Source organism: Juglans microcarpa x Juglans regia, chromosome 7S (genome assembly GCF_004785595.1).
Source record: "Juglans microcarpa x Juglans regia isolate MS1-56 chromosome 7S, Jm3101_v1.0, whole genome shotgun sequence".
Taxonomy (NCBI): domain Eukaryota; kingdom Viridiplantae; phylum Streptophyta; class Magnoliopsida; order Fagales; family Juglandaceae; genus Juglans; species Juglans microcarpa x Juglans regia.
The window spans coordinates 641,118-653,048 of NC_054607.1; the positions used below are offsets into that span (position 1 = coordinate 641,118).

The 11,931-nt window shown below is 34.9% G+C and overlaps 1 protein-coding gene across 3 annotated transcripts; it reads left to right on the forward strand.

Annotated features, from left to right (window-relative positions):
• Positions 1 to 6,680: 6,680 nt before the first annotated feature.
• On the forward strand, positions 6,681 to 11,472 carry LOC121241039 (zinc finger CCCH domain-containing protein 53-like). 3 transcript variants are annotated; one of them, XM_041138624.1, is made up of 11 exons: positions 6,681 to 7,141; positions 7,461 to 7,964; positions 8,058 to 8,682; positions 8,763 to 8,942; positions 9,031 to 9,210; positions 9,311 to 9,411; positions 9,502 to 9,753; positions 9,839 to 10,019; positions 10,190 to 10,396; positions 10,490 to 10,568; positions 10,718 to 11,472. In XM_041138624.1, exons 2-10 carry the CDS (start codon positions 7,664 to 7,666, stop codon positions 10,551 to 10,553), a joined length of 2,091 nt encoding a protein of 696 aa, XP_040994558.1. In that variant the 5' UTR covers positions 6,681 to 7,141; positions 7,461 to 7,663; the 3' UTR covers positions 10,554 to 10,568; positions 10,718 to 11,472. The 3 variants fall into 3 exon arrangements, with proteins under 3 accessions (XP_040994558.1, XP_040994556.1, XP_040994557.1); XM_041138622.1 differs by having other exon boundaries at positions 6,682 to 7,141; positions 7,461 to 8,682; XM_041138623.1 differs by having other exon boundaries at positions 6,682 to 7,141; positions 7,461 to 8,682; positions 9,317 to 9,411.
• The last annotated feature ends 459 nt before the right edge of the window (positions 11,473 to 11,931 follow it).

An 11,931-nucleotide genomic window follows, 5' to 3' on the forward strand; every position in this document is an offset into this window, starting at 1 on the left:
TTGTCTGATTGTTTCAACACTATTCCTCTACTATAAATGAAAGCAATTCTCTTTAATAAAAGAAAAAAAATTCTTAAATTCATATGATTTCATATGTTATATTATATCTATTTTATAATAGAAATAAGTTTACAACACGTTAAGTCACGTTAATTTGTGAGTTTACTTTTATAAAATTCTTTTATCGTCAAAATATTTTATCTCCTGAAATACTCTTATACAAACCCTACTTTTATATTTAAATAAAATTAAATAATATACGGATCTCATGAAGTAGACATTGTGAAGATTGTATATAAGTGGTAGAAACATTATAATATTAGAATAATTCTTTTTATCAGTCACTATTTATTATCCACACTAAAAAAAAAACTGTAAGATACAGAAATAAATAATGACTGATATATAACAAAACCCATAATATTATTATAGGTTAATGCAAATATATTGGAGGTTTCATTTTCTTTCTTTTTTTATGGTTTATTGAGAGGGAGGAATATTCAAAATGGAAGACCATCCTGCACTGGTTTCTTTATCAATATTAATTGTTTCAAGTACATGAGGGCCGGTGCTCGTCACCACTACGCATGCAAGATCATCGATACATTATTTCCTATAAGTAAACGAGAGAGGATCTTTTGCTATGATTTGAGAATGCCAAGGTGTAAATACTTATGTCATGTTCAAGAATGTTGATGGGAAGAGATATGTCTTATTGTATATCTAATTAATACAATTAAATAAGATATAGTATAAAGTCAAAGTTTAAATTCGGAATCCCTATTCTAATAATGTTAAGAATATATAATACAGATAATTAAACATATCTCTTTTTATCAATTTAAAAAATGTTGACAAAATGAAAATTTTATATAATATCAAAACAGAAGTCTTGAATTCAATCATGACTCTCCGCTCTATTATGATTTAGTTAAATAAAAAAAATATACTAAAAAAATGCAAAAGAAGAGAAACGGAGGTAAAGTAATTTGTACAGGAGTACTACTGCAGAGGCATTGAAATTTGAGGCAAGGGTGAGGACTAGCCATGTGCACATTGGGCGTGCAGAGAGCACTCAAAGTTTAGGCTAGTTTGGGTAGTTGAGTTTTCTTAGAATGCTCTATTATTATTTATTATATTTTTTTATTATTATTTAATACTTTTTTATTAATTTATCATTAATTTTTTTACTACTATTTATTAATTTAAGAAAAATTTATAAAAAACTTACTTCTTTTATATGTCAATTATTGATACGTTAAAAATTATAAAATTTAAAATTTAAAAAGAAAACTGAAAAAATTAGTCTTGTAAGTAAAATTGTAAGTATATGTAACACTATTCTTCACAAAATATCTTAGATCAACTCACTATCCAAACGCAACCTAAAACTAGCTCGAAGAAAAGAGGAAAAAAACGTGTTCAACAGGTGGGAAACATACGGTACCCATAAATTATTAATGTGGGGTTTGATATTATTGATAAGAGACAGACACAAATCTGTATCTCAAAAGAAAAGGAAAAAAGAAAAACAAAAGCTAGCTCTCTTAAATAAGGTTGGGATGGGTAGAGTCTTAAATTGGGGGAGCCCATGCATGCTACTTGATGTTTGATTACTACCATATGTCATGTTATTTGATGAGGGGACCCAATTAAAATTAAGAGCACCAGCATAAATGGTTATTGTATATGTTTAGCTCTGTCTTTCTTTTTTTCTGTTTAAGTTGAGATTTTTGCATGCATTTTTGGGTGGCCATGCAGAGCTAGCTAGGGTTAAGTTAATTAGTAACATGTATGGTGATTGTTGGGAGTGAAATGAGCGTTTCAAATCACGTTTACCGTCAATAATCACTACGTAAGAAGAGAGAATCATCTGACTATATGCTGCTATATTGCTAACATTCATTCGTGATCGAAAAATATACCAACAATAATCATGACCTTGTTGATCATTTGCAGTCTTTTGCAGGTAGATGATCAGTATTTTTTATCAGTTTCATTCTTTTGGGAAACTTTAAAATTATGCAAAGGAAAATCCTAATTTAGCACCCAATTGACAATTGTTTGCGGCAAAATACCACCGCTCATTGTTACCGCTACTTGTTTTTTTTTTTTTATTCATATTTTTTAATATATTTAAATATTTTTAAAAAATAAAAAAAATATACCAATACACTTAAAATCATTTCTTTAATCACTATATATAAAAAAATTGACCTATCAACTAAAACGGTCAAATATAAGTGACAAAGAAGCTTTTTTCTTATTTATTTAAAAAAAATACAAAAGAAAAACTTGTAGAAGTGTTAAATTTGGTCAAATATAATTGTCAAGATGCGCCTTATCATCTCTAATTAACTTAAATGATTTTTGTTTTTTGGTTGTTTTTGCTGTTTGAAAAGACGGCTGTTTAATTAGCTAGATTGCAAGTCACCATATCAGCAGTAGATGGAGTGTGTTTGTTTGTTGCATTGATATAATATGTAGTATGGTTGGATGGGGGAGAGAGGGGATGGTAAGTGCACGACAGTATTGAATATTGATTGCCCAATCTACTTCGGTTGTCTTAATTTGCGTACGACACTAATCAAAGGGACTTTGATATGATACATATATAATTATTTTTTTGATGAATTATTATTTTTTAAAGTCATTGCATATTAGACTCATTTGAATAGTAAGATGAGATGATTTTAGATGAGTTTAATAAAATATTATTAAAATATTATATTTATGTGTAATTTTAAAAAAATTATAATGATTAGATGAGATGAGATGGTTTCTGTATCCAAAGTTCAAACAAGTCCACTGCAACCTTCATAAGGATTCTTTTCTTTATTCCTATTTTCAAATAAATCATTTTCATTTTATTAGGTTAATATTATATAATGCATATAAAAAATTTAAAAATATTTTTCTATTATTCTCTCGATATTTTTTAATATAATATTAAATGATTAACCCATAAATAAAACATAATAAATATTTTCTAATAATTAAATACCACATTAGAAAATAATGAAAAAATAGTACTACAAGAGATATGATGGATAGCATTACTCTTAGCCGTGATGTTTATTCGGAAATGGAGTAACTTCATCTGCCCCCACATGTACTTCAGAAAGTGATATTTTACCTATAAGAAAGATACATTAAATCACAAAGCCATGTTTATCTATACAACTAATTAATGGTGAGAAAAGCGACACTTAAAAACACAAGAGGATAGAATATCACTTTTACCTGAAAATCATTTCATGATCTAGTTGCATATTTTGCTCAACAAGAACTTGAGATTCAAGTCTTTTTTTTTTTTTTTTTTTTTTTTTTTATCTCCCCATTCAAATGCTGTGAATAATGCAAAATATGGCAAGATTCAATATTTTTTCATATATAGATATAGATAAACATTGACTAGATCATGATGTCCTTCTCATATTTGAAAAGCTGATTAAAAATATAAAGTAATTGTATTTATTTTTGTCAGCTTATGAAGCTCAGGTTTCTGTCCATGACAAACCCATGTTGGATTTGGACATTTTGGAAGGAGAAAACAGCATTGAGATGAGTTTCAAAATGGCAGTCTATGTCACCTAACTTGCAAGGAATTTGGGGCATAAATCTAGTAAGAAGGACATAAAAACAATCTTAAAATATTTGTTGTCAAGTAACGTCTGATTGGTATTTGGTACCAACTTTGGTGTTGTAAGTTTGCTTTTATATCTGAGAAATAATAATTATAATAGTGAATGTGTAAATGTCGTATAATTATTTAAAAAAAATAATAAATATAAGATTTATATAAAAAAAAGTTAATTTTTTAATAATAAATTTTATTTTTTTTAAAATAATCATATAATAGTTATATATTTTACGATTGTATTTAAGATTTCTCGTAAATGATTGACAGAGAGAAGAACAGTTTGATAATTGAAATATGATCGGACCGCCCAAAAAGGCATAAGATTTTGAGACACGTGAGGCCCTTCGTATATGGACAATTGGTACGCGCATTACAAGCACGTGAAAATTTCAGTAATACATCCGGAAAAATCTTATTGCAAATAAGTTTGTGTACCAATTCGTGTACTAATATTGATATGTAATACATATGTTTAACGAAACGATATGAATTAAAAATAAAAATAATTTTTATGATATAGGAGATTTACTTCTTCTCTTAAAATTTTTTTTTTCATTTTTTTTAAATAAAAAAAATCATTGGTACGTGATATAGTGCACGAACTCGCTTGTATCTAGCAAAGCCCATCACATCCTAGGCTTGGAGAATTACACTTTATGTTTTTTGTATACAAAAGTAGATGATGAAAACCCACACCATTGGCGTCGTTTGTTTTCGCAAACAGAATTGCTACATACGACCAGTGTGTAATCAACTGACTGTCACGTCAGCATTTATAAGAAACATTAAAAAAAATAGAGAGAAATTTGAGAAGAGTAGAACTTTGGAAAAAAAATAGTCCATCTGATTGTAATCGTCTGAGATGAAGTAGAACCTCGGAAAGAAGATTTGAGAAAAGTTTCGTATTTGAGTGAGAGCATTTCGCATAGATCGTATAGAGAATTTATTACAGAAAATTCTATGCCAACCCATATGCATTTCATTTTACTGAAACTCATTTTCCAAAATAAAGAAATTATTTGAAATATCACCGTAAATAAGTAAATATTTCATTTTAAAAGCACAAATCTCGTTTGTTCGATTTAACAAGATGCTTTCTCTATTAAGACTCTTTCTTACTTCTCTACGGGGAGATCAAGATCTAGAAAGGCCTTGAAAAACTTGCGCTTTAGCTCGAATTTCGCTGCACGATGTTGGTGGTCGTGGTGTTGAAGCCACATCGAAACTCATTTCGAAGGAAATGACGTCTGTCGTTGTGTGGATAGACTCAATTTCATCTGTTTTAAGCAAAGTCCATTCGGTCTCCTTTAGCTCTGGTGGGTATTTCTAGAGAGAGAGAGAGAGAGATTGTGACTCTTCATTGTCGTTAAGTCTCTTTTTTTTTTCACACTCATTTCTTTTCTGTGATTTACTCTATTTACAGTAGAATAAAACACATCATTTTATTTAATGACATAGAGATTCCCAACCGGTTGTACAAGCCGGTTGCAAGAAGCATTTTTCTTTCGCAGATGAGATGAGATAAAATGAAAATTGAAAGTTGAATAAAATATTGTTATAAAATATTTTTTTAATATCATTTTTGTTTTATGATTTGAAAAAATTGAATTGTTTATTTTATTTTGTATAAAAATTTAGAAAAATTGTAATAATTAGATCAAATCAGTTATGAAAACAAATGAGGAGGCCTCGTTTGAATAATAAGATGAGATGAGATAGTTTTAGATCAAAATTGAAAGTTGAATAAAATATTGTTAAAATATTTTTTTTAATATTAATATTATTTTAAAGTTTGAAGAAATTAAATTATTTATTATATTTTATATAAAAATTTAAAAAAATTATAGTGATGAGATAAAACCGGACCTCATTCATTCATTCTCTAGAACCTCGAAAACATAAAAGTTAGTTGCTCGCTTCTTAGAAAGAGAAAAATGGTTTGAAATACTCTTGTATTACGCATGCGTGTGTAGGATGCTAGATCAGCAACGTCCCAAAGACATGCAAAATGGGATGAGCGTGGTAATAATAGGAAATCAAAACAAGTCAAATTTCTGAAATTCCTTGATGATTGACCTTGATATGATGGATGACTGCTAGAAATTGCTAAAAATGCATGGTTTCAGTTGCACTTGTCAAAAGAACTCGAGCATTAGGATTTACATAGGTATTACCAAATGATGGTAAAAATCTTCTAATTATTATCTGATTCAAATAAATTTCTATAATTTAAAGGAAGTTAGATACTATCTCTGAAAACATTAAATACTTACTCATGTCTATGAAGAATATGACTTTTAATATTAAACATAAGAATCCATGCCATGGGATTGCAGTGCCCACCCCACCATGTGGAGGCTCCATCTCCATGGTCCTCTCTCCTGAAACCCATATGCTGCAACCACTTTTGTTACCACCCAGAGGAAACCACTCCTTCTCCTCCTCTGTCCTGTACATATCACTGACCTGTAATAAAGCATAAAAAGATGATGATAAAGTGATTGAGTTCTGTGGTGTAAATTATAACATGGGTCCGAGAGTCTGAGTCAGAGTGTTTGGAGAGAGAGAGAGAGAGAGAGAGAGAACTGAGAAAGCAAAAATGCAAGAACTTTTTGCAAATTTCCCCCATCAAAAGGCACAAATCTCTATCTCTTTCTTGCATAATTAGACATTATAATATCATATAATCCTCATCATAATAACAATTATTTTGAAGGGTGCAAAAGGGAGTAGAGCATATGCTTCATTGCTCTTGTGGGACATCATCAAAATAAACTATCCCAAAATGATGTGCTGATTTTTAAGATGGAGGAACATTGACTTCCCCACAACAAACACATGAATGATGAGCCAATTTCAACCAAATCCCATGGCGCGTGTGTCTACCTCTCTACCAAATGAAAATGGGTCCTACGCCTGGGCCAACAACACTCCCCACACACTCGAATTCAGCTAGGAAGAAAGATGGATTTTGATTGATTATGTATCCAAGGCTTGGGAAAGAAAGCAAGAAAGAAAAAAAAAAAAAAAATTCAGAAGTTTTAAATTCAGACTGTCAGAGATTAGGGGTAAGTGAACGTGCATGATTTCGAGCACAGATCTGGATCCTCTCAAAGCACCAGACCCAACTCCTCCCCCACAAAACACACACACTCTCTTTACTCACTGCCGCTTCTATAAGGTCTTTATATATTCAAAGGAGAGAGAAAGATATAGAAAGCGAGTCTAAAGAAAGAGAAGAAGATCTAAAAGGAGGGAGAGAGCTTTCTGGTTCACTGCCCACTTTGCCCAGAACCTAAAAAACATAAGCAGCAGGAGCGAAGCAAGCAAATTAATGGTTCCTTGGCTCCTGCTACTGTTAGCTAGCCTCTGCAGCCGGTCTGAAACAAAGGCGGTGGTTTGGCTTTTGTAGTAAGTTTGACTCTTGTTATTGTTTTTGTGTTTGACGGGAAAGAGAATAGTAACAAGGATAAACAAGGGGAAGACCTTCTTTCATGGGTAAGCCGTATTCTCATGCTCCAGAGCTGGTTTTTAATTTTGATTTGGAAAAGAAGAGAGAAAAGGAAGTTTTTAACTACTTATTCATTTCTTGCTCCTTTTGTTTCTGAAACCTTTTTTTTTTTTTTTTAATAGAGAAATTCAACCACCACGTCTTTTCTTTTTTCTTTTCCCTTTTCTCTCTGTCCTTTTAACGAAGGCAACTCTCAGCATCGTCTTCTGTTTTCCCTTTAATCAAACCACACGGGAATGCTCATTTTTACACAACTTTTTTTTTCTTTTCCTTTCTCTTTACCATCCTTTTGTTGGTATTTTGCAGGAATAAGAGAAAGATGAACACTTTGCTACCATTCATCACAAGTTGTTAGGTAGTGTTTGTGTGTGGTTGAGAAGGAAGGTTTACTTGTACAGACAGAGAGAGAACACTTAACTTTCAGACCAAAGGAACAAAAAAGAACTGAACTTGACGGTTGGTTGGTTGGTTTGGTGTGTGAAATTGTAGTACCAACTTTTTTTTCAACCATGGATGGTTATGAAGCAACAAGAATTGTCTTCTCAAGAATCCAAAACTTGGACCCTGAAAATGCATCCAAGATCATGGGTCTACTACTTATTCAAGACCATGGTGAAAAGGAAATGATTAGGTTAGCATTTGGTCCAGAAGCTCTTGTCCACTCGGTAATTCTCAAAGCCCGGAAAGACCTGGGACTGACCTCGAACTCTCCGTCCGCCCCTTCTACTCCATCATCTCCATCCCTTTTCCTCTCAAGCAACAACCCACTTTGTGTCTCCAGACAGAGTTCCTCTCCTACCAGGCTGCGTGGTGGGATTAATCTTCCTCCTCCTTTAACTATTCCAAACACTTCTTCTGCTAATTCAGCTTCTTGGGTCACTTTGTCTGAGCTTCAAAACGCAGATGATTTGATTAGTCCCATCAATTTAGCCCTCGGGTCGTCCTCTTCCTCTTCGATGAACACGTCTACTTGCTCTTTACCCTTCTATGGAAGTGGAGCCGCCGATATCATCGATGACTTTCACCTTCAAGACCAGCTTTCTTTCCTCAACGATGGCTCCTCAACTCTAGGCCCCAAAAACCAAGACTTGTTTTACCCTCAGTCAGACTTATCTTCCAGTCCAACTAGTGCTGGTGGCGACCCTATGCTTTTCCCTTCATATGGTAGTTGGGGAGGATCTGTACACCGCAGAAGCTTCTCGGTTAGTGATGTCTGCTTGGGCTCTGAGGACCCCAATTCCGGGTTTGGCTGGAAACCTTGTCTGTACTTCGCTAGAGGGTTCTGCAAGAATGGCACTAGCTGCAGGTTCCTACACGGAGGGCCTGGAGATTCAGTAGATGGTTCTGCAATGGTAGGTTCACCAAGCAAGATCGACATGATGGATGAATGCCATGAAATTCTCAGATCTAAATCTGCTCGGCAACAAAGATTGGCTGCAGCCTCTCAGCTCATGGCCTCAGCTTCTTTTCCGTACTCTCCGAAATGCATGAGTATGCTTTTACAGCAGCAGCAAAATGATTCTAATAGGTATAAAACTTTAGATTGTATTATGCAAAATCTTGGGGTTTTTTAATCCCCCTTGATTTGAATGTTTTGAGTACATGTAGGGCGGCAGCGGCTCTGATGATGGGTGATGATATGCACAAGTTTGGGCGATCCCGGCTCGAAAGAAACGATTTTTCAATTAATGCTGGGGCTGGAATGGTTAACCCGGCAGCGAGGCAGATTTACTTGACTTTCCCTGCTGACAGCACTTTCCGAGAGGAAGATGTCTCAAATTATTTCAGGTTCTATTGGGTTTGTTGTTCTGTGACGTTTAAAGCTTGTGGAATGGATTAGTGTCGTGACTGAATTGTTTTGATTTTGTTGTTAAAGCATTTATGGGCCGGTGCAAGATGTGAGAATCCCATACCAGCAGAAGAGAATGTTTGGATTTGTTACTTTTGTTTACCCAGAGACTGTGAAGCTCATTCTTGCCAAAGGGAATCCTCATTTTGTTTGTGATGCTCGTGTGCTTGTTAAGCCCTACAAGGAGAAAGGCAAAGCCACGGACAAGTACGGGCACACTCACCCTGTTTAATCTTCTTCTCTGCGCATCATTGCTTAAATTAGATGTTTAGATGTACTGTGCTAATGCGGTAACGCTACCTGCTAGTTGCAGGAAAACACAGCAGCAACAAGTGGAGAGGGGAGAGTTCTCACCATCGGGAACTCCTACTGGAGTTGATACCAGAGACCCGTATGATCTTCAGCTCGGTAAGCAAGCTATTATCTTTGTTTTACACGAGTAATATATATGGCTAATTTTCAACTGACGAGTTTCTCAATTTGATTAAACACTGGAAGGAGCGAGAATGTTTTACACTGCACAAGACATGCTGTGGAGGAGGAAATTAGAGGAGCAAGCTGATTTGCAGCAAGCCCTTGAACTTCAAAGTAGAAGGTTAATGGGTTTTCAGCTTCTTGACATCAAGAAGCATAACCACCACCCTGCGCTCTCCACTGGCAGCCCTGTTCCATCCCCGACTCGTTCTCCCAATCTGTATAATCAAAAATCTATTTTTCCTTCATTCAACAGCAGCCAAGAAGTCGTAGAAGGTATGCTGCTATCATATTTCTAAACTTTTCATTTTGTTTTTAAAAAAAGACTGGAGTTTTGAGGGTTGCAATTGTTTGATTGCAGAGAAATCTTCTAGTGATGCGCCAGCGGTTTCTGCTGGTGTTTGTGCTGACCAGCCGCAGTTGCAGCTGATGGCATTCACCACTGTTGCAGGCAAAGAATCGACTGACAACAGTGAGAATGCCAATAGAGTTGGCACTAGGAAGCAAAGCCCTCCTCTTGAGGAGAGGGATTTGCAAGAATGGTATGTAACTTCCCTAATTCAGACTGAGATTAGTAAAGCACCCTTTTTTTTTCATAGATTTGTATCAACTTCGTATTTTTTACCATGCCAAGGTTTTTTAAATACTTTCCCATGTGGGTTCTCCAAATTCGGCTTTTTGAAGGATTTTTTTTTCTCACAATTGAGTGCAGTTTGGAGCACAACCTCCCCGATAACCCATTTGCCTCTCCAACTAAAGCGGCTGCGGACTTCATGTATGCCTTTGCCAATGGGTCTAGCGAGGCCAATGACCCAAATGCCTCAGCAGCTGCGTCTACTAACAAATTGGCTACTTCATCAGTACTCCCATCTACATTGGACATTGCAGCCTTAAAATCTTTCAACTGTCAATTGCCAAGGTACTCCCATTCAGTGCCATCAATTACTATTATTACACAATCCTTGTTAATATATCTTTCATACTTGTAATTTACAATGGGTTTTGATTTTAGGTTCTCCTCTGGCCATGGAGCCATTGGGATGTATGCTGGCACTGGTGGGCCTATTGGAATTTAGCTTCCTAATTCTAAGGTAAATTTACTTTGGATTCTTTTTCTGTTCAAACTGCATAGTTTATTCGTTTTCTTCAGAATGCAAACAGTTTGTGATTATGTGATCTGAATGGAGTTGGTTTTGCTTTGTTTTTCTTTTGTTTTGGCTGTTTTTGCTCATGTTTACAGGAAGATCGAGAAGCATAACCAAACAAACTCCACCGTATCAAACAAAGTCTGTAGAGGGTCAGCATCACCTGCACTCACCGCCATCATCATCATCATCAACACCATCAATACTATTATACTACTTACTACCATACAAAATGCATACGTAAAAAGGCAGTGAAGGAAGTGGGTCATCCATTCCTTTCTTTGTTGTACTATTTTCATCTCTCATTCTGTAGTTGAAACTGAACCACAGGTAAAAAGAAGAAGAAAGAAACATAGAAAGAATCATCACACTGTCCATGTGTAGTAGTAGCTTCTTGCACTGTAATTTCTCTTCCTTTCCATTGTTTCCCTAGAAGAAACAAGAGCCCATATTTAGTCTTGGTCTCATAGTCTGTGTTTTTAGGGTGTAATCAAAACATTTGTACAGCTGAAGCAAAGAGCCACAGAGAGAAGAAAAGTGAGAGGAAAAGCAGAATATAACTACAAGCCTCATTGGTGGCGCCATAAAGGGTAAATTAGAGTTGAAAGGGGCTGAAGACAATGACTGAAAGGTAAACAGTCAAGCCCGGTAACATGCACAGCTGGGAATGCATTTCTCTCCTCTGTAGTATTAGTTGTTATACACTATCAACTCCTCAAGTTGCCAGACAGAGAGAGAGAGAGAGATTTGGAAAGAAAACCAGAAAGAAAAAGTTAGTTTTTTTTAGGCTAATTGGTCTACTCCATCTCCCTCGCTCTATAATTTCAAGAAGAATTTGTCTCTTTGTTAATGTTTTTCTTTGTTTTTGGTATTTCTCTTTTCATTATTAGTGGGGTCTATCTTTAATTTAACCATTACTGGAGGGAAAGAAGAGAAAGGAAGGGCCACAAGGCACAATGTCACATGGGGTGCGCTGACACTCTGTGGGTCCTACATATTTATAGGATGCCAGTTTGTATGTGGGTCCTACCCACCAACACTCACCCCCATGTGAGTATATATATAGATATATATATTGGTTTTAGGCTTTTACTTTCTGTGCTTGACAGCAAAGGACAGGCACAGATCTGAAAGTTGATGTAGATGCTCACACGTATGACAAAAGTGCACGGATTTTCAAGAATCTTTTGCGACGTGGGACAAAGTTTTTGACAGTGTGATTTTCTTTCGTTCATGTTATCACGTCTTTTTGTTTAGTTTAACAATGGCATAGGAAGTCATGAGCTCGTTTTTGCCAAAAAGGTTTAAC